This window comes from Anas acuta, chromosome Z (genome assembly GCF_963932015.1).
Source record: "Anas acuta chromosome Z, bAnaAcu1.1, whole genome shotgun sequence".
Classification (NCBI taxonomy): domain Eukaryota; kingdom Metazoa; phylum Chordata; class Aves; order Anseriformes; family Anatidae; genus Anas; species Anas acuta.
The window spans coordinates 39,705,488-39,728,809 of NC_089017.1; the positions used below are offsets into that span (position 1 = coordinate 39,705,488).

Sequence of the window (23,322 nt, forward strand, 5' to 3'; positions counted from 1 at the left end):
TAAACCTGTGGGCCTCTGAATGTCCATTATAGTAAGAAAACATATACAGGTTTATTCAGTGGGCAGCTGGCATGCCAGTTACCTAGCAATGAAAGACAAAATTTTTTCTACATGCACATTTTATTGCACATCTGTCAATAACCCCCCTTTAAGTTGTTTGATATAATTGCATCAGAGGCATTACCATAGGAAAAGACCTCTCCAAAGCAAGCATCTTATACAGAAATTGCTTTTCAGAATAATTTCATTGCTGTTTAAATGGGTATCTAACCTCTGAATATTAAAGAAAAATATCTTTAAAAGATACAACTAAGTCTCAGCATAGAGGTAAAGGCTTACATTCAAACCACCCTTAAAATTCACTATACATACGCATGGTAACTGTGGTTTTCTGCTTACCAGCACTGCATTCAGCAATACTTGGCAATGCAGCACTGTATGTTCTTGAAAGGGAGAGTGACATCAAAACAGCTAATCATTTCAGGGATCCAGTAATACAGACTGATTTCTTCTTATTTCGGATGTAGAGGACATTTGTTTAACTGACAAATTGGATTTTATTTCCCAGTCAACTATATCTTTCAATGACTGATCATCATCCAGTCCTGAAATAAATGTTACCTGATTAAAGTAGTAAAGGTTAAAACATTTAAAACACATGCTGTAGACCTCAGAAATCAAGTCAAGATGTGTAAGGGTAAGAATTATTAGAGGATTTATGAAATCCGCCCTGAACAAATTAATTCATCAGTTTAGCCAAAGGCCTGTCAATGAATTCAAGAGCTTTACAAAAAATGGAACATCTGTTGCATATTTAAAGGTTCTGTTTATATGTGAATGTAGTGGATTATTCTTTCTGAGACGGGATACATAGTTTACATAAATGTATTTGGAAGTTAATTTGGAATTGCTCTCATGTCTTTGAGGATCAGAAGTAATCCATGGAGGACTCTAACAATTACTAGTCCTCAAGCCTTCGGAGTGACTGAGGAGAATTAGGTCTTGAGTGAAGCTGAAAGATACATACATAAATCTAGATAATGACAGTGTCAAAACAATCTACTACCACATAACCACATAAGGGTTAATTTCTTTTTCCTTTTTTTTTTTTTTTTTTTTTTTTTTTAATTTTTAGGAATCAATATAATGTGTCTTTCTAGAAACAAAGTAGAGTCTCTCTCCTTCTTGTGGTCTTTCCGAGATGATGTAATAATTTAGGCTCTAATTTGTCCCAGCACTAAGTACTTACTAATCTCATTCTGTTTTAGAAAATCACATAAGTCCCATTCAGCTAAAAGAATTTAAATGTCATGTTGTGAAAGGATGGTACTGATCAGAAAATTTGCATTAACCACTTAGGCACTTAGTTTTTTTCTTCTATATATATATATCAGCAGCTGTGATAAGAATGCTCTTGGGAACTCCTTTTTCTGCTTTTTTTTTTCCATTTTGTTATACCTAAGACTGTATTTTCTCCGTGTTCTTTTCATCCGGGTGGAGGTCAATGGAAAACACTTGACAGTTGGCAAAGGTAGCGAGGGACTTCTGCCTTACACTTACAGTCTGTGTCATGCTGGCAGAATCAGCCTCTAGGACAGACACAGAGGAACAGAAGAATTTGAAACAGGGCTGGAAAGCTTTGGGCTGACTGTAATCTTCCATGTTGTGGAAATTCTCTGGAATTTCCAGGAAGCAGAAGAAACTCAGCATCTTTATTTTTCTCTTTGTCTTTGGCTGTTCTTTTCTTTTTGGCTTGTTTTACTTACCATACTTTAAGCATTTTTGTTTACAGAGAGGGGAATGAAGCCTTCAGTGCAAGAGAGCACTGTTCAGGGGCAGGCAGGTCTACCATGCAGTGCTGCCCAGTGAGACCAAATTTGCAAGGCTATTTCAGGTCAGCAACCTATCATGCTCAGAAAGAAAAATATTCTTCCAAATACAGTAAATTCTCCTACTCTTTGGCACTGGTTTATGCTACCAAAATGTGTTAGCAAAATCAACCATTTTAAACTAATTTAATATCAAATACTACATATGAACACACAAAAAGAAATCTACTCTATTTAAAAAATTAGGAAAAAAAAATATTAAGGTTGTGATTCAATCCCTAAATAAGACTGATTTTATTTATTTATTTAATAAGGAAGCTTATTACATCTTCTTGAGGTAAATTCAAGATTAAAAAAAAAAAAAAGTGTGCTTTTACTGGTAGCAGTAATTACTTTTGTAAGTCATACATGTAGATTCTTTTTGTGATCTATACATAGCTTATTCTATATGCTACAACCTGAAAAAAAACATATCAACATGGAGTTTACTGGTTAAAGTGATCCGCAGAAAATACTTGAATGGTATAGCTCATAGGAACTGAGAATTTGCTTGTGGCTGAGGAAGATATATGTTTGCTTTGGACAGTAAGACTTATGGCATATGAATTAAATTTACCATTTTGTGGTTTTACAAAGTTTTAATTATTGATACTTGCATTTGGACATGCTTAATAAACTAGGAATAGGTTTCACTTTGTTTGGAGGTCAGTGCCACAGTATGTGCATGTACCTGTATGCGCACAAACTTGCAGGTGACATATTGCTTTGAAATGGAAATGTGACATACTACAGTGATCAGGTACCTGACAATAGCTGTAAATGATATTAACCCAAGAAAAGGCATACATGACAACTTAGTTTTCTCATATAAAACACAAAACGTTTTTGATTATTTCATTAAATTAATTTAACTGGCATAATGATTTTTTTGATGTTATAAAATCATGTCACAGAATTTCTCCAATTATACTTTCATTTGCAATTTCACACACAACCAAAGACTTGAAAATATCCACCAGTAGTTTTACTAGTACTGTATTCTGTTGCTGATGTCACAAAAAGTTTCATCTTTATATGTAACTAGTAAGTGACTATTGGAAAGGGGCTCAGAATTCATCTGAATCAAAGATACAGTTTGCAGTGCAGTTCACATCATTCTATGAAATGTCTCTGTGCTTGGGTTACTGGTTTAATATATTTGTTATATTGAGAGCTGATTCTGCAGAAATAATCTCTGACATACTGGCCCAGACGTTTGTGGTTTCTGGCACCAGCGGCAGGCTGATCCTCATAGTAAAAGAGGTTAACAGACTTCAGTGTTGGGGAAAAATACCCCATGAACAAAAATATCCCTGCCTTCTACATGAACACACAGCATTCTTACATGCTTTAGAGGACCTGACTAGTGAATTGTTTGACAAGCCTCCAATTTAACTTGTTTAGCTCCAATTTGCATCTTCAACATATTTGTACACAGTTAAAATGCTCTTCTAAAAACTGCCACTTCATCAAGCTACCCCATTTTGCTAGATGTGCTGTATGAATAATGCAAAGAAACACAGGAAATAACTTGTATAAAACACTGCATTCTACTCATATTATCAGAATCTATTTTTCTGTTTGTTCGTTTAAACAGGAGTTGTTTCTTTTAATGGAGCTTCAGAGTTGCTTTCCAACATATTTTAGGGCTTTTTTTTTTTTTTGGGGGGGGGGGGGGGAGGGGGCTGGAGGAAGGGGGAAAGAGTGATGTGAATGTATGTCTCTGCATGTTTCATTGAAAATTGAAACATCAGGTTATGTTTCACACAATTGAGGCAAATTGCTTAAAACGAGTCAGAAAGAATTAAAAAAAAAATGTTCTTTATGCTTACAGCTATATGCAGATTTTCCTTCATTTTTGAACATCATAGAAGCTTAACAATTCACAGCTGGCATCACAATTTCAAGGCAACCCTACAGTTTTATTTGATGAGCAATATTTTGGCTAGGTTTGACCTGACAATTAAGTCAGACGGCCTGTTTACAAGGGTTGTGCATTCCAAGTTTTCTGATTGTAGCTACGAAAGCTGCATGTCCAGTCTCATATATCACACTGCATTTGCATATTATCTGGTTAGGAGGCTTTAAATCCTGACTTTCTTATTGCTTGAGGACAACTTGCTACGTACCTCCTGACTCCATCCACCCTCCCCTCCAAAAAGGAAAAAAAAAAAAGTGTCTTTCCACTTCTAGTCTTTTTCACTCTCTTTTTGCATGTGCACTACTTTTAAGTCTTTCCCTTCATGATTTGGTGTCAATCAAAATTCAAAAAAGTAAAATCAAGCATGAGGAAGCAAATGCTTTTTATTTTTTCCTGAAGGAAAAAAAGGGATTACGGGAACCAAACTCAACCGTAATCTCCATAAACCATTTCTATGACTACTGCTCCTAATGGAAAGCTCTGTTCCATTTCTGAAATAATTTATATTTGTAAAGTGAAATGTGTAACACATAATAAAAGATCCTCTGAAGAACAATTATGCTGATTCGGTTTAACCAGGCCCAGAGCAAAACTGAGACTGTTCCACAAACCTTTCGAATGTTCACATATTTTTCTGAAACATTCAAAACTGCTCTACACAAATATCTGCAACAAATCCAATGGAGCTGACAAGTCTCATTAGCCAGTTCCCACTCCAGGCAATCATGAAATCTGAGTGTTGCTGACATGATCCATTTATATACAATATTTATTTAAGGACAAAACTTTGCATTTTCCTCAAGTTACCCTTTAACCAGACACTTGAAGGAAATGAATCAATACTTTGTAACACTTGCGGAATCAGTCTCTCAGGTTTATTCAAGCTGAATAACACATCATCTGGCAGACAAACTTTAAAGGACAATTTTGCAGCATGTTATAAGAATTATACTGCCCTGGCTTCTAAGAGCTCAGAAGATTTAAGACTGTCTGGTCTGTTTTTGAGAAAGAATGAGTTAGCAATACAAGGTATATCTGATTTATTGAGTTAAACTCTCAAGGTGTTATCTATTTTTATCTGTTATGCATATGTTTTACGTGTTGTGCAGCATTTCCAGACACACTTAGTTAGCATTTTCAGGATTTTGTTTTATGACTGAGGGCAAGAAAGAGAAGAAGGACTTGAAGACCTTGTGAGTTATTAACAGGAAAATGAGATTGGAAGTATGCATATAGTTAGGTTAGAATTATTGTCCTGTGTTCTGACACTGGGCTACAAGGGCCAAACTGGTCTTTGGCTAAGCAATCTGCCTGGTATCTAAAGCTCTTCATTTTTAAGTAATAGCACTAGCAGTTAGCCAGAATTCAGTTTGTCCTACATACTTCACAGAATGGTTAAGGTTGGAAGGCTCCAACCTCTAGTCAAACCTCCTCTGCTCAGAGTGATTCACCTTAAGCAGGTTGCTTAGGCGTATGACCAGCTGGGATCTGAGTATCTCCAAGCATTGGTACCCCTGAGCAAACTGTGCTGTAGGAGAATCACCACCTTTTGACCATTTGGAGATGCTCTTCCTTGTGCAGCCCAGCATGTTGGCCTTCCGCGCTGTGAGCCTCCACTGCTACCTCATGGCCAACTTGCTGTCCACTGGGAACCATAGGTTCTTACCTGCAAAGTTGCTTGCCAGTCTATCGAAGTCCCTCTTGGATGGCAGCACAACTATCCGGTCTGTCAAACACTCCTTCCAATTGTGTATCACGTGTAAATTTGCTGAGGATGTACACTGTCCCACTATCTGCATGAAAATGTTCTGGCCAGTACTGGCCCCAGTATTGACCCGAACATATAGAATCATAGAATCATAGAATATCCTGAGTTGGAAGGGACCCTTAAGGATCATCAAGTCCAACTCTTGACACCGCACAGGTCTACCCAAAAGTTCAGACCATGTGACTAAGTGCACAGTCCAATCTCTTCTTAAATTCAGACAGGCTCGGTGCAGTGACCACTTCCCTGGGGAGCCTGTTCCAGTGTGCAACCACCCTCTCTGTGAAGAACCCCCTTCTGATGTCAAGCCTAAATTTCCCCTGCCTCAGCTTAACCCCATTCCCGCGGGTCCTGTCACTGGTGTTAATGGAGAAAAGGTCTCCTGCCTCTCGACACCCCCTTACGAGGAAGTTGTAGACTGCGATGAGGTCTCCCCTCAGCCTCCTCTTCTCCAGGCTGAACAGGCCCAGTGCCCTCAGCCGTTCCTCGTACATCTTCCCCTCCAGGCCTTTCACCATCTTCGTAGCCCTCCTCTGGACACTCTCCAACAGTTTCATGTCCTTTTTATACTGTGATGCCCAGAACTGCACACAGTACTCGAGGTGAGGCCGCACCAGCGCAGAGTAGAGCGGGACAATCACCTCCCTCGACCTACTAGCGATGCCGTGCTTGATGCACCCCAGAACACAGTTGGCCTTCCTGGCTGCCAGGGCACACTGCTGGCTCATATTCAACTTGCTGTCTACCACGACCCCCAGATCCCTCTCTTCTAGGCTGCTCTCCAGCGTCTCATCGCCCAGTCTGTACGTGCAGCCAGGGTTTCCCCGTCCCAGGTGCAGGACCCGGCACTTGCTCTTATTGAACTTCATGCGGTTGGCGATCGCCCAGCTCTCCAGCCTATCCAGATCCCTCTGCAAGGCCTTTCCACCCTCAACAGAGTCCACAACTCCTCCAAGTTTGGTGTCATCAGCAAACTTGCTCAAAATACCTTCTATTCCTACATCCAGATCTTTTATAAAAATATTGAAAAGTACCGGCCCTAAAATGGAGTCTTGAGGGACCTCACTGGTGACCGCCCGCCAGCCTGACGCAGCCCCATTTACCATAACCCTTTGGGCCCTGCCCGTTAGCCAATTGCTCACCCATCGTATGATGTTTTTATTTAGCTGTATGGTGGACATTTTGTCCAGTAGGATCCTATGGGAAACCGTGTCAAAATCCTTGCTGAAGTCCAAAAACATCACATCAGCTGGTTTCCCTTGGTCCACCATACGGGTGATCTTATCATAAAAGGAAATCAGGTTACTTAGGCAGGACCTACCCTTCACAAGCCCATGCTGGCTGGGACCAATGACTGCTTTGTCCCCCAGGTGCGCCTCAATAAGTTCGAGAACCATCTTCTCCACGATTTTACCAGGCACTGACGTGAGTCTGACAGGCCTGTAATTGCTAAGGTCTTCTTTCTGACCCTTCTTGAAAATCGGCACAACATTTGCCAGCTTCCAGTCTACCGGGACCTCTCCAGATTCCCAGGATCGTTGAAAAATAATTGAGAGAGGTTCCGCGATGACGTCCGCCAGCTCTTTCAGCACCCGGGGATGAATCCCATCCGGACCCATGGACTTGTAGGGATCCAGGTGGAGTAGCAAACCCCGCACACGTTCAGGGCCGGTTGGGAGTTTGTCATCCCCACCGTCCCGGTCCTCCAGCTCAGGGCACCCTGGGTCCCGAAGCCCATCATCGGCATTGAAGACAGAGGCAAAGAAGGCGTTAAGCGTCTCTGCTTTGCCTATGTCATTGTCTGTGAGGAGACCTTCCCTATCAAGGAGGGGCCCTATGTATTCTTTAGTTCTCCTTTTTCCATTCACGTATCTAAAAAAACCCTTTTTATTTTCTCTCACAGACACAGCCAGCTTCAACTCTAGGTGTGCTTTAGCCACACAAATTTTCTCCCTACAAACACGAACAGCATCCCTGTGTTCTTTCCATGACACCCGGCCCTCCTTCCAGTAGCGAAACACTCTCTGTTTCCGCCTAATCTCCATAAGAATGTTCCTGGTCAGCCACGCCGGCCTCCTGCCCCGCCTGCCTGACTTGCGATATTTAGGAATTGCCTGATCTTGTGCTTCTAGGAGGCATCGCTTAAAGAATGACCAGCACTGGTGGACATCGAGGCCTTCAAGAGCAGTTTCCCAGGGGACCTTGCTGACTAGTTCCCTGAGCAGCCTGAAGTCCGCTTTCCCCATATCTAGGGATGAGGTTTTGGTGGCACTTTTCCTTCTGTCACCGTAAATTTTGAACTCAACCACTTCATGGTCACTATGACCGAGGCGGCCACCAATCACCACATCTCCCACCAGACCCTCTCTGTTTTCTAGCAACAGGTCTAGGAGGGCACCTTTCCTAGTTGGCTCCGTTAGCACCTGCACCAAGAAGTTATCATCTAGGTGCTTCATGAACCTCCTGGACTTGCTCGTGTCAGCCGTGTGGCACTCCCAGTTAACGTCTGGCAAGTTGAAGTCCCCCATAAGGACAAGGGGAGTTAATCTCGAGGCCTCTCTTAGTTCTGTAAAGAATAAGTTATCGGCGCTATCGTCCTGGCCAGGCGGTCTGTAATAGACTCCCACAGCGACATCCCCTTTATTCGTTCGTCCCTTGATCCTTACCCAGAGGCTCTCAACTTTGCCATCGCCAACCTGAAGTTCCACACAGTCCAGCCCCTGCTTCACATACATCGCCACCCCACCACCTCGCCTACCCTGCCTGTCCCTCCTGAAGAGCCTGGAACCATCTATCGCAACACCCCAGTCACAGGACTCATCCCACCAGGTTTCGCTTATGCCGATGATGTCGTAGTTGCGGGACTGGGCCAGTACTTCTAGCTCATCCATTTTATTCCTCATACTGCGTGCGTTCGTGTAGAAGCATTTCAGGTGCGTCTCCTTACACTCAGCACCTTGTGGATCTAACCGAAGGACCTCACTGGCACACAGCCCCTCTGATTCTAGCGTACCATCCCTTAGGTCTTCACCGGCGTGCCTGGTTTTAGCCCCTTCCCCCTTCGACTCTAGTTTAAAGCCCTATCTATCAGCCCTGCCAACTCCTGACCAAAGATCCTTACCCCTCTCCGAGAGAGGCGCATCCTATCCGGTGCCATCAGGCCCGGTGTAGCATAGACCTTCCCGTGATCAAAGAACCCAAAGTTCTGCCGCTCACACCAGTCTCGAAGCCACAAGTTTATGTGAACAGCACACCTTTCAGCTTCGATCCCCCCTATCGGAAGGACAGAGGCAAACACAACCTGCGCCCCTGATCCTCTAAGTAGTCGCCCCAAATCCCTAAAGTCTCTTTTGATTGCCTTCGGACTTCTCATTGCAACTTCATCGCTACCAGCCTGAAAGACCAGTAGTGGTCTACCACTAGTAATATACCACTAGTAATGGGACTGCAGCTGGACATTTTGCTGCTCACAATCCTTTGAGCTCTGAAGTTCATCTAGTTTTCAATCCACCTCACTATCCCTTTATCTAATCCATAGTTCATTACTCTGTCTATAAAAGATGTTATAAAAGAAAATTCTGAAATCCTTGCTTACGTCAAGATAAATAACATACACTGCTCTCCCTTAGTCCACTAAGCCAGTCATTTCAGAAGGCTGGTCAAGCATGAGCCTGATCTCCTGAAGTACAAAATCATGATCCTGCTATTTACCTTCTTCCCTTCTCTCAAGATCCTGGACTCCACCATCTCATGGCTGCTATCACCGATGCTGCCCCCAACCTTCATACTACCAGCCAGATCTTTTTGGTAGGTATGAGACTCAACAGGGAAGCTCCATCTGTGGAGATCACCTGTGTCAGAAAGTTGTTATTAGTGCACTCCTGGATTGAAGTTGTGAGGAAAAACAAAACAAAACAAAACAAAACAAAACAAAACAAAACACTTCTGGATTGCCTCTATGCTACAGCACTTGTCATATGAACATTACTGGGTTGGCTAAAATCCCAATGAGGAGAATGGCCTGCAAACAAGGGTGTTCCTCCAATTATCCAGAAAAAGACCTCTCCTATTTCTTTCTGATCTGGCAGTCTGCAGCAGACATCCACTAGAATGTTGCCCCCTTCGGTCTGCTCTCTATTCCTAACCTATAAACTCTCAGCTGGCTTGGGATCTGTCCCCAGGCAGAGCTCTCTCAAGGAAAGACTGTCCCACTCCTCCCTGTTCTGGTCCATCCATCCTAAACGGACCCTGTATATCCATACCAGCACTCCATTTGTGTGAGCTATTTCACCACACTGATCACTACCATACTGTGTAGCCCTACAGCTGCACACAAGAGCTCTAATTTTTTTTTTATGTTTCCTAAGTGTGTATGAGTGCACAGACACTTCATAGCACCCCAGCAGGCCTATTTCCAACAAGAACTGCAAGAGCTTCTTGAATGTTATTAATAGGGGATGTGTAAAACTGTGTGACAAACAAACTTTAGGTAGAGACAAAAGGCCTTCCAAAATATTAATTCAGCACATATCACATAACCAAGTTCCTCTAACTAGCACTTTTAATACTATAATGCTTAATTAATATCACTGAATTGAACGACCCCTTTTTTCTTCTGGTACGGAATTAGGCAATTGTCTTATATTTTCAAAAATTCGAGGTGCTTGTGCTTTCTATGGATTTCAGCTCAATTCGCAAACAGTGCATCTGAGAACCACTAACCTGTTTTGTTTTCAGACATGCTGACACGGAGGATGCTGTAAAAAGTAATTAAGCTGCCCTTTTGAGATGCACAGCAATTAGTTTATTTCCTCTATCTGTCAAAGAAGACTGAACAGGAAAGCCATGTGAAATGCCTTCAGGAATACAGTGCATCTTTTCAAAGTGCATATCCCCATTATCCTATTCATTTGGTTATTACGTGAGTCTAATCCTTAGTCTTATGAGATCTAAAGTTAAATATAAGCAAAGTTCCAGTTTTCATATGGAGTTTGGATATATTGAACTTTTCAGTAATATCTACAGCTTTTCAAAATAAAATCTTACAAATCTTTTCCTGCAGAAACATGGTGTGAGATATTTTTAATATCCTGGCTTCTAACTTGAGCTAGAATGATTTCCTGGAAGGACTTCTATATTCTAAAAACTGTAACAGATAGATTACATAAGTAATTAATTCACTGACTTCTGAAAACATTTTCATTGTGGACCTGGTCCTACAAGGAAGGAATGTCCTGGTGAAAGTTCTCTCTCTCTGTCTAGCTTCCATTTTTTATGGTTTATTATTATTATTATTATTATTATTTCCCTGAAGTGTTGTAAAGTTACAGAAACTGCTTGTAATTTGTGAGAGGAATTTTAACAGCAGAGGAAAGTTATCTGATGAGATAAAAGATAACCAACTAAAAAGCTAAGTAAGGATGCCTTTCTCCCTTTGTTGCCCATCTTAAGAAGAGTTACAAGAGCATACCTAAGTGTAATGGAGACTCAACCTAGTAATATCAGATGGGTTTTCATGGGCAGTTCTGGCTCCAGATAAGCCACTGAAGCCTTACCACTGAATGGGACCATTGGAGTATAGTCAGAATGTTAGTTCCTGTTAGAAGAATTAAAGTGTTTAAAATTTAAAGTGTTTAACCTATTTCTTATTTCCTCCTATTGGGAAACTATAATACTGTATTTATTACAGTAAAATAACAGATGTACTCTGCTGGGAAGAATCCTTATTAAGCACAAGTATCTCTGTAGAAGAATCAAATGCAACATAATATAAAATAAATAAACACCTTGTGGTATAAACAAACCTTTATCTTCAAACATGACCCCGCTTAAAAGTTTGCCTTAGAATCACAGCATATATTCTTGCTGATCTAAGACGTTCTGAGGGCTGAGGTTCGTTAAGCATGTGAGGTCGCAGTGGGGTTGCAGTGCAATTATTTTGCCAAAGCTTCGAAATCTGAAACATCATCGTGCTGTTCCCAGCCTTGGCTTTGTGACAGTTCTTGTCACATCCCTTTAGGACCGACGCGGTGCAGGTAACTACAAGACTACACGTATGTTTTTAAGGCAATATATTTTATTGGTAGCACATTTTTGAACAGTTTTCGCCAATAGATGCGGTGCCTGATGTGTTTTATTGTGTGAGTACACACGTTGTACCCTCACGCCTCACAGAGCCACCAGCCTAACCCCCTCCCCCTCAGCCCCTCTCCACCCCCCTCTCCCGAGACAGCCCCCAACCCTCGCGATACTTAGCGCCGCGGCCCGGCCGTGCCCCGCGGGGTGGCGGCGGGCCCAAGATGGCGGCCGCGGCCGCGCTCCCCGTTGGGCGCCCCGCCGGGCTCCGGAGCGCTCCGCCGGGCCCGTCCTGCCTGGGGCTCCGCGGCCGCCCCCGGGGAGCGTGAGGCGCGGCCCCGCGGCCGGGATGTGCGAGGCGACCGCAGGTGAGGGCGGCGGGCGGCCGGGGAGTCCCGAGGGGGTGTCGGGGGAGGCTCCGCGCGGCGGTTTTTCTGTGAGGAACGGCTGCCTCCCGGGCTCGGTGTCTGTTGTTTTTCCTTTGGAGAAGGGGTGGTGTGCCTTGAAGTGAAGGCGAAGCTCCTCGCTTCGTCATCTTTCTGGAAGACAACGTTAGCCGTAGCCTCCCCCGTTGAGCAGTTTTTAGGACTTTTCAGGAAAAGCCGCGGTTTTGCTTCATGGTGTGTTGGGTGTGCTCTGAAGGTAGGTTGTCGGAGTGTAAAACCTTCCAGCTTCACGTTAAAGTGGTTCAACCTCAATATCTACAGAGCATTCGCAGTGATTTTGCTTATTTTCTGCGGGAATAGTTGTTAAAGTGGGCGAGGGAGTGACTAGGCCATTACCTCGCTTTGCATTTTCTCATAAGTGGTAATGAGATAGATAAATACAGGCAAACATCTTAAATACCGTCTTTTTCTACGGATGGCAAGTGTACTGCAGCTATACTTGGAAGCCACACTAAAGAAATTTCTTAATTTTAAAGGTTTTACCCTACATAAACAATTGTCTGGTTCCAAAAAAAGAAGCGAGTGAATCAGGCTAGTTAAAGTAGCAGTTCTTACTTCAGCCTGTACAGCGTTATTTTCTGGAACCTTGCAGCAGTGGTATCCTTAATACCATTATTTTGCCATTTTTCTCATTTTTCTTAGTAGGTTTAGAATTTTGTGTTTCTGAAGTTACTGTCCAATGCTCTGTATTCTGCTTTGCACCTGGAATGCTAGTTCTGTCAAGTCAGAAGTGACTTGTAAAACTGAAGGAAATGCCTTAGAAACAAAGGCACTGTCATCTTATCATAGCTTTAACCAAGTTAACGTACGCTTCAAAGGCTAGGTGTCACAGATATTACTGTAAAAGAAACTGAAATAGGAAATACTCATGTATTTTAAATTCTGTTTTGCATATTTACCAATGAGCTGGATATCTCTAGTTTCATATTTCAGTCTTGCTTCTCAGTTTTGAGAAATTGCCCAAGGATTCAAATGCTAAGGGGAGAAAGTCATGCTCTCTCCCTCTTTTGTTTTTCACGGATTTAGGCATGTGTGTAAGACAGTACAAATACCTTAAACTTCAAGAGATTAGTTTCATATAATTTGTTGAATATACTGTCTGTACATCAGCCTTTGCCTCAGAAAGATATACTTGAGCTTCAAATTTCGGGGAAGATCTTCAGGCATGACTGAAGGTATGTAGTGTCTTATGTACAGGGCACAGGGTGTGGGGTGGGACTTCTCATCCCAAGCAAGAATGGAAGGGCAGCATGAGAGATCTGCAGAATCATGAATCAAATGGAGTGATCCCAGTTTATGATCTCAATAGTGTAAAAACTAGTGGGCCACTGGTTTAGGATGAAACAGACCATGCCTGTGAACATCCTAGTCAGTAGACATCAAATGCAAGAAATTTGCATGTGTTGAAAGGGGAATTAAGCTACTTGGAAGAGAGGTCCACTGTGGTTTACCAAACAGAAACCTGTCCCAAGGAATTTCCATAGTTCAAAAAAAATCTTAAAGGCTAAAGAATTTTAGAAGAGAGGTATTCTGTATACTTGTGATTTTTTCATTGTGACCTGAAAGTCCATTTATGGCCACTGCTAGCTACAGAATAGAGGGCTACGTGGATGTTCCTGTTTTCTTTTACTATATGCAATTTAGCCAACTGAATGAAATATACTTATCACTAGCTAATAAAGTGTAGAGAATAACCTTGTGAGTATATGCTTCCAGGAGCTCCGGGACTGGTGAGAACAACCTGTCTCCTCCATCAGCTTTTCGCACTGAGACGTAAAAGTGGGGGAAGGTGGAGTTTCTTGCCTACAGCACTTCCTCTTTTCTGTTCCTTACTTCTGAAAATTAACTTGGTTGTATTTCTGTTTCTTTCTTTTACTCAGCACTCAGATTACTTTTTTTTTCTGTACATCTGCAAAGAATTGGAGTGTGAAAGGGTGTATGTATTGCCACTGATCGTGGGTATGAAGTACAAATTGTTGCAGGATTCTCTCTTACTCCTTTGCAAAAAAGGCTCACTGCCTGCTTCTGCTAATGACTTTCCCAGATGCAGCAAACTTATTCCAACTAATAAATAAGAAACAAAAGTTCTGAAATGAATTGTATTTGTCACTTAGTTTTTGGAAAGCTGAGCAGGACAAGGCTAGAAGTTGTTTCCACAAACTTGGAGGCCTGCTTACTCAGTTCAGATTTGAAAACCTTTTCATGCAATCATTAATTTTCTAGGACTTCCTCTTTTGACTATAAAAAGTGAATGCCCTATTTTTTCTAATGAAGACATTTTGTTGGATGTTTCCTTGTCAATTTGATGTGGATTCTCTCAAATGATATACTGCTGTTCTTAGCTTTTTCTGTTAGCAGCATATATATATAACATTTTAAAATTGTATATGAAATAGCTGGAAATAAAGCAGATCAATCTTCTCTGTTGTTAGTATTTGATAAGCTGTATGAAAGCTGTAAGACTTTACAGAGACCATACAGAGGAACAGATCTTAACAGTTTAAGGCCTGACAGCTACATAAGGAATTTGGTAAATAGCTGTTTCAGTGAACAACATGGGCATATGCTAAGATACTATATGTTCTTACAATACACTTAGTGTTGTTTCTAAGCATGTTTTTTGTTTATTTTTTAATCTAATGCTAGACTTTGTAAGGAGAAGGGTGATGTTTTAGTGCATGATTATATTTGTAAAACAACTTGCTAAAGCTGCACTACTAGATTTAGGTAGATGAGAAATATATCTAATACAGAAGATCCCTTTGACCAGATTACATAGACTGTTAATTGGATGCTAAATCTGCAGGTATCGCCTTTTAGTGTGTGTGTGGGCTGAGTGAAACGATCACAGAACAATGTAATCTATCAGAGTTTGGCTTTTACAAAGGATATTTTTCATACAGATTTTCAGGCATTTATAAAACAGCAATGCTTCAGCAAACTATAATATACCTAGCTCAGGGTTTTGTTCTAAACACTAAGCAGTTTCTAAACACTAATACTAGGGCTGCTGTCAATAAAATCTTAAGTTATATGCACTTTTCAAACAAATTTGTATCTAATATTTAGATTAGTATGACAAGTGCAATACTTCGTGCTTTTGGCTAGTTTTTCATTATGTTTTTGTTCTGCTTTTTTTTCCCTCCACAGGTAGGTGGCATGTTGGAGAGAAATGCCTTGCACCTTGTCCTGAAAATGGGAAACTTTGTGAAGGAACAATATCATCTATTGAAAAGGACAAGAATGGAAAATCATTTGCTACTGTATCATTCCTGGAGTCTGAAGAAAAGAAAATACTAGCATCTAAACTCTGTAGAGTTGAAGCTGGTAGAGGTCCCCGGAAAAGCGTAATATTTGATGATGGTGATCTGGAAAAGCCTTATTTTCCTGACCGAAATCTTCTGTCTTCAGCAGTGGCTTTTAAGTTATCTGACAATGGCGATTTTATCCCATATACAATTAATAGATACCTGCGTGATTATCAAAGGGAAGGAGCCCAGTTTCTGTATGGACACTATGCTAATAAAAGGGGATGTATTCTTGGAGATGATATGGGCCTTGGAAAGACAATACAGGTATTTATTTTATTCTTTATGACTACATTGAGACAAAAGATAACAAACTGCAAAAAAATTATCTGTGAGGTGTAAATTATTTTATTTATTTATTTTTAAATTGACTTATTTGAGAAAAGCCACCTCAGTGGAGTTTAGCTTCCCCTTTCTTGGTGTGAAATTGGAGGAGGCAGGATGTGATGATTCAGAACAGTACTTAGATCCAGAAACCTGTGCTACTTTAAATCAGCCCCTAACAGGCCACAAAACTGGCATGTGACCACTTCTAGTGTAAGGCTGGGTAATTTCAGTAGTTACAATGTTAGTGCTTGTTTCATGTCTAATGTATTTTAAGGGTTGATACCTGCACATAATGAAAGTAATTTGCACAGGCAAATGTACATACACCTTTTAACTGACTGTAGGTATTAAAATGTCTTTTTCCTTTTTTTCATGGAAATGAATAATTTGACTGCACTGGGAACTGGAAGAAGAAGCCATGTTTACTCCCCTGTCTGGGAAAAAGTGCTTAGATGTTCCATGTTACTTTTGTCACTCTGTTGGAAGTACAACTTGTATTGATGAAAGGACAAAGTATAGCTGGATTTTTCCATTATGCTGTGAATAGTGATTCAAATTATTCATTTATTTTATTAAAATCAGGGTGGTTTTGTTTGAAACAATTCTCTTTAACCTGTCTGGTTTTAATTTAGCCCATTGAATGCAATGGTCTTTGTCCCTCTCTCATTGCTCTTCCTCTACATGTGAAATGCCAGCTCATTCCCTTGCTGGCAAGTGCTGTCTGTTGCGCTTCCATTGAGGAGAATGTCAGCTGATGCTTCAGTGCGCAGAAGCTTGTTCTGTAGCGAAGCATTTAGAGAAATAAGTAAACTAAATTGGCAAAACTTGTCTGGATAGGGAATTTAGAGGTGTATCATGGATGAGCAGAGGTTCTACTGATCTGTTAATGCAGTTATTAAAATCAAACTGGATCTGTTTACTTTGTGCTTCACCTAATCTTGGCCACATCTCTTGTCTGTGGCAGCTTAAGAACTAAGTAATTATGCAAGAATTGCAAATAATCTGGTTTAATATTGTTGAAGCATCCACATAAGACAGTATTAAATCAGAAAAAAATAAAGTTGAGTTATCTTGCTTCTATGTCTTGTATTTGAGAGTTGTAGCTGATACTGTGATGACCGGGTCATACTGAACATACAGCGACTTGCGTTCCTTTGTAGAATTTAGAAGGCATAATATCACATCCAATCACAATGTCAAGTTCACTTAAGAAAGTAATCCATAAGATATTCTTCAAAAAATCTACCTTATTGAAACACAGTATTTATGCTCTTATAATGCAGTGTGTGAAAGCAGCTTGGAAGATAAGAATTAAAAGATGAGTTCACTTGTTTAGTACAGATTACTATGTATGAAAGAATAAATACTACTTAAACTTGATCAAGTACTAGATAACTGACTTAGTGTTACAGAAAATTTTGCTTTTGTTTATCAGTTGTTTGAGTCTTACCATTTCTAAATTATAGGTTGATATCTGAGATAGACTTTTCTGTAAGATTTTTGCCTTCTAATGTTCTTTCTACTCCTGTTTTTTGGTTAAATTGGCTTGAGTGCATGGCTCTCTCTTTTCAAATTGAAGTGGAAACAAGTGCAATAATGTTTTTTATATGACTGCAGTAATTTAAAGTTTTCTGTGAAAGCCTTTAAATCGCTTCCTGCATTATCTGAAAGAGCCAAAGGTTTGTCAGCAGAGTTGCTCTTTTACACCTTTGCTATTATTACAAATGTGTGATGCATAATTCTTCTGAAACTGGAGGATCTGGAAGGCACATGCAGATTTTGTTTGGTAGAATTTTATTGCCATTCTTGACAGGATTTAAAAAGATAGTGAAGTCAAACAACACGTGCAAGCTTGCCTCTTAGTCTTGGTGTATATGAAATATTATGCAGTCAATTACTTTTTCCATATATATTTTCCCATCTAGTCCTGTATGCGATGGGTTTCCCTGTGTTCTTCTCATCTAACTCTACTCTTCTCAGATATTTTTCAATCAACTCTTGTGCTCTTGGCTGGCTCTTCTCCCCCATCACTGGAGAGAGAAAGCTTTGGCTACTTTTTTTTCTTTTTTGAAATCAACAGCTGACAGCTCTACCTCTGCCTTGTTATGAGCAGCTGTGAAGCAGCTGCAAAAGTCCTGAGTAAAGGGAGACCAGTGAACTTTGAAAAGAAGGGTACCTCCGTAATGATGCATTGGTTCTTGCTTCTGCTTAGCTCCATGGATGTCATTTGTCCCAAGGGGGTGTTACAGATTTAAATGTTCTGGCCAGATACCAGAAACCTCTTCCTTCTGCAGAAGTAGGGTTGGAGTACGGTTAGCAATTATCTCTTCCTTCTCTCCTCATCCCACACTCATGTGCCCTTCATGTCAGGAGAACTGCAAGATGTGCCTTATCCCTTCCTGTCTTCTTTATCATTTCTTCTGTAATTTTGAGACATTTCTACTTCAGTGTTAAAGAGCAAATAGAGCAATTAATAAATTTACAAATGCCCTTGTAAATTCCGAATTCTCCAAGGGGAGTGGTTCCCATTTTGAAAACTGAGATTGATTTAAAATAAGAAATATATAAATATTATATATAAAAATACTAAATCCCATTCAGGATTTTGTCTGAAGTGTTTATTTTCAGTGGAACTTGTTCATTCTGTTTGTTTTGTTGTTTGTTTGTTTTTTTTTGTTTTACACGATTGCTGAGAATTGTTTTCTTTGTCAAGGTCATTTCATTTCTGGCTGCAGTGTTGCACAAGAAGGGAACACGTGAAGATATTGAAAATAATATGCCAGAATTTTTACGGAGGACAATGAAAAAAGAATCAAAGTATAGCCCTAAGAAGGTACATCTTTTAATGATAAACTTTCAAGGATTTTGATAAAAGGCAATAGTTGTTGTTTGTTTGCTTTAGTTCACGTATGTTCTTTTTCAATGTTCAGTTAATTTGGTAGGTTAGGGGTTCTTGGTCTTTCTGGGTGTGTCAGGGAAACGTTCAGTTTTCCAGATTGTCACAGCGTATTGTCTAACAGTTTCCTAGTCTGTTAATGCTGTCAGTATGTACTAGTGCAAAACATTTTGAAGTATCTGTGAGATTTGTGGCTAGAGTACTTTAAAAAGTCTGTGTCAGGGAGCAGAACATAGTAGTTTTGTGTGATTGTGTTCCTAAACTACAAGAAATGTTGTATGTATATGAGTGGATATGGTAATAGTACTTTTAAATATTTAAGAATAATGCATGTATTTGGTAAGCTTATTGCTAATATTCTTGTGACTTTGCATGTTGAATGGCTATTTTAATATCATAAGTAAGGCTGATTGATGATCTATGTAATCAAATACTGTTACAGCAAATAGGGATGTATGTAACTATTCTTAGTGATACAGTGTAGTGGAGGTCTGGTTAGTGTTAAGTCAGAGGTTAGACTAGGTGATCTTGGAGGTCTCTTCCAACCTAGATGATTCTGTGATTCTATTCTGTGTGAATGGGAGAAATAGGACGTTTGTAATCTTACACGTCAGAGGACCCATGCAATTTCTGTTGTTCAATGCTTATGCTATTGGAATGACTAGAATATCTTGACTACCAGAACGATCTGTATGACGATCGCTTTGTGAACAATGGTTATGGGTTCACTGAGAAATTCAGGCAAGCAAGAAGAGGTGAAAGGGTAGCATGTAATGTGAGAAGACAGGGGTGCTTCTGACTGGCTACAGGACAAGAAGAATTCTACTCTAGGGGCAACAAAGTATTGGAACAGGTCACAGAGAAAGGTCCATCCCTTGAGTGTTTTCAAGACCTGAGTGGGAAAAGCTATAAATGACCTTGTCTGGATTCAGTGTTGCCTCTGCTTTGACCAGGAAGTTGGATTAGGACTTCATGAGGTCCCTTCCCATCTCACTGATGTTATTTTTCTGTGATAACAAATGTGTTATACAGATTGTCTTAATTTTTTTTTTTTGATGCTTTCTGTTTTAATCATGTATTAACCAAATTATGGATTGGAGGAAGCTGCTTTACTTCTTCAATCTTCTATTTTTAGCATCTGTAAAACATTACATGGTATATGGATGCAGATGCTATAAGAAAGCAGTGTGATAGTATATCATGTCTTACTGCAGTTGATAATTTGAATTAATATCAGTACTACTTTGGCTATTTTTTGTACCATTACAGTGTTTTTTTTTCATGTAGTATTTGCACACTCAGTAAACTTACTACTTTTGAATTTATATTGACTGTTCAGATATTTTCTATATTGTGCTTTGAAGTGACAGAACAAACAGTTCAAACTACGAAGTAGTAAAATAAATCTCAAGATTTTGATACTCCTTATTGAGAAAGGTTTGTGCTGAAGATTTTCAGTAATACTATGACGGTTGTTTGTTTTCAGCCTTTTCTCATAGTGGCCCCTCTTTCAGTGCTGTACAACTGGAAGGATGAGTTAGACACGTGGGGGTACTTCAAAGTCTCCATCTTACATGGCAGTAAAAAGGATGATGACCTGAGCCGCATCAAGCAGGGGAAATGTGAAGTTGCCCTTACAACATATGAGACACTTCGCTTGTATTTAGATGAACTTAACAGGTAATTATTTTAATGCATTTTTCTACACATGCAGCTTTAAACGCCTGTTTTATTCTGTGTTACTCCTTGAAAGTACATATTTCTAATGTGTGATGTATTTACTGTTAAAATCCAGTGACTCATTGCATGGAAGAAGTGAATCCCACTTAAATGTCTTTGGAGAGTTTACCCTATACTTTCTTTGTAATAGGATGCTTGGGAGAAGTGTTTGAATAGTTTTCATAAAACTTGTCCTTGCTGTTTAACCCATTCATGAAGTGTTCTCTAACAACTGCAGGAATTGCCTTCCTGAAACAGTGGTAGATAAAGATATGCAGAAGATATTTCTATCTTTCAATACAGTTTAAGGAAAAAGAGGTGTGGAATTTTTTATCAAATGTTCACAAGGTATTTTCCTTTTTATTTGTATTTTTCACCTGCTTGATGAAATGCCTGAGTCCTAAAAACTTAGATATACAAGGGAAAGTATATAGGTGTCCAGTTTTAAATACACAATCAACTTAGCTGAATCAAAGTCTTTATGAGATTAGATCATATTAGAAGTCCTACTTTGTTTGTCTCATGGTTGCCAGTGGTTTTAAATGAGGAGTTTTGCCTTTCCCTTTGTTATATTTGGGAGTACTTAGCTTTTCACCTGATCCTAGTGGTCGTCTTTCCCTGTTTCATCTTAGTAGGGTACAAGCTGCATGAACAGCTCTCTGTTAGTAGTAGCAGCCTGCCCTTAGCAGCTAGTGTTGTTTGTCAGTGGCTTTGCAGACCTTCTTATGCCAGGTGATAGGAAAGGCCCAGGGCCCTGTGTGTCCTGCTGTTCTGGACAGCCATCACCAAAACAATCTGATCTCCAAAGATCTATCTGCAGGGCTGAAAAAGAAGTGCAGATAGAAGAAGACTAAAGGAGTAATGCTAGCAGTACCCTCTCTTCTTCCTGTTGTCTTTCTGAGGAACTCTTCACACTTGGAGATTGAATAGCCCATGTCAGCACAGGAGGTCCCATGTGTGAATAAATACATCGCTTTAGTGTATGGATTTACCAAACCATTTCTGCAGAGCATGTGACTAGATGGGCTTGATACTCTTTTGACACTGAGAGGTGTCATGCTTAGCTAGAATGATGGATTGGCCTCAGACTGGCTCTAAGTAATTATTATTAAGGATGGCTTGGCAAGATTTTGTTCTTAAGTTCTCTAGTTGACTTTCACGCTTCTGTAATAAGTAGATTAGCTGTGAAAGCTCTTCATAGCTAATTTCATATCCTTGAAGTTAGCAAAGCTTTAGATTGGGTATATAGAAGTTCTGTAAAGAGAAAGAATACATAGACTCCATTCTTCATGTAAATTAAGTTATTAGCAGACTTTAGGAATATAAGAAACTTGGATGTGAGTATTTAGTAGGCATCAGAAATGTTACGAGATGATTTTCACAGTAGTCACGTAAAATGCATAAGACCCGCTCAGGAAAAAGGTTTTATATAAGTGTGTCTGCTTCAGCCTTTTGCTGCTTCAAATAACAAATAATTTAGTTGAAATATTCGTTCATGTATATAAAGCAATCTTATAAAATTATTCAATTTCTTCCTAAGGACTTGATGATTTTAAACTTACATCACAGTATACAGTTCATTTTGCTTTCAAATTTTATACTTGAACTGGTTGCAAAGTCTCATTCAGTCCCTCCTTCTGCCTCTTGGTCTCAAAATCATGAAATTCTAAGACACCTCTGCCATATTGTTTTTTTATAGATACTGAAGAAGTTGTGTGATGCTTTCATTTAGGAAACTGCAGTTAGAAATGCTTTGAGTCTATTCCTAGTTACAGTGGATAGTTTTTTGGGGAGGAAAAAATGAGGTATACCTATGTTAGTCATGGTTCAGAAGTTCACAGTAAGAGATTTATTCAGTTTATTTCTAAATCTTATTAATGAGTGGAATTAGCGCTGGTAAGATGTGCTGATTGATAGTGCTGGTGAGATGTGCTGTAGTTGATTGCTCCGGAAATGGAAAGCTTTCTTCACAGAAAACGTTTGATACAGTTGACGTTGGTTCATCTGTTTGTCTAAGAATTTTAGCTGTTATACTTAACTATGGCAATTACATTTACTAAACAAACAGAGTATGAGGAAACTGTTTTGTATAACACAATGTAAAATACAAAAAAAACCCCATACTTTTAGGCTATAATTATCAGGGCTATGTGTGTGACTGATGTCAATTTTTATGTGTATGTGGAGTGATGGGATACGTAGTTTCAGTTAAGACAGTATTTCTTCTGCTCTTCTGCAGTGTAGAGTGGTCTGCTGTGATAGTGGATGAAGCGCATAGAATCAAGAATCCAAAGGCTCAAATAACTCAAACCATGAAGTCCTTAAAATGCAGTGTTCGCATAGGTCTTACTGGAACCATTCTTCAAAACAATATGAAGGAACTGTGGTGTGTTATGGACTGGTAAATAAAGTACCTTTTTTTTTTTTTATGGTAAAACACCTGTATATCTTAATTATGTAGTGGGATTGGGATAGAGCTGGATTTGGACTTGTCTCTGACAAGACAAGAAAAGACAGCGTATTTGTGAGAATGTAAATATTTTTCCATATATGAATTTGAAGTAAACTCTTGCTAGGTCCGCTTGTAATACGTATTTTGCAGGAGTTTAATAGATTTGGAGTTCCTCTTAACCTTCCCTAGTGGGTGATGAGGCAATGGAACAGGTTGCCCAGAGAGATTGTGGATGCCCTCATCCCTGGAGGTATTCAAGGTCGAGTTAGATGAGGCCCTGAGCAACCTGATCTAGTGGGTGGCATCCTTGCCTATGGCAAGGAGGTTGGAACTAAATGATCTTTGAGGTCCCTTCCAATCCAAGTCATTCTGTGATTCATTCTATTCTATGATTACTTCTTTGAGGAATTTGGGAAGCATTTAGTTGTTTGTTGTTTTTTTCCCTTTCATTTCTCTTTCTTTTCTAAGGACTCTTTTTTTTTTTTTTTTTTGCTCTTCTCTCTTCCACACACTAGGTTGAGAATGATTACACAGCTTTGAATGAC

General features: G+C 39.9%; 1 protein-coding gene across 6 annotated transcripts in view; it reads left to right on the plus strand.

Annotated features, from left to right (window-relative positions):
* The first annotated feature begins 11,809 nt into the window (after positions 1–11,809).
* Positions 11,810–23,322, plus strand: part of ERCC6L2 (ERCC excision repair 6 like 2) — a 53,531-nt gene continuing 42,018 nt past the window's right edge. Inside the window, exons 1-5 of one of the 6 annotated variants that reach the window (XM_068665963.1) lie at positions 11,810–11,997; positions 15,226–15,650; positions 18,424–18,543; positions 20,093–20,286; positions 22,565–22,726. In XM_068665963.1, the coding sequence (XP_068522064.1) occupies positions 11,979–11,997; positions 15,226–15,650; positions 18,424–18,543; positions 20,093–20,286; positions 22,565–22,726 (920 nt within the window). In that variant the 5' untranslated portion in view covers positions 11,810–11,978. Of the gene's footprint in view, positions 11,998–12,121; positions 12,272–15,225; positions 15,651–18,423; positions 18,544–20,092; positions 20,287–20,563; positions 20,674–22,564; positions 22,727–23,322 lie in introns of those variants that run through there. The other 5 variants (XM_068665967.1, XM_068665962.1, XM_068665964.1 and 2 more) reach the window with 5 other exon arrangements.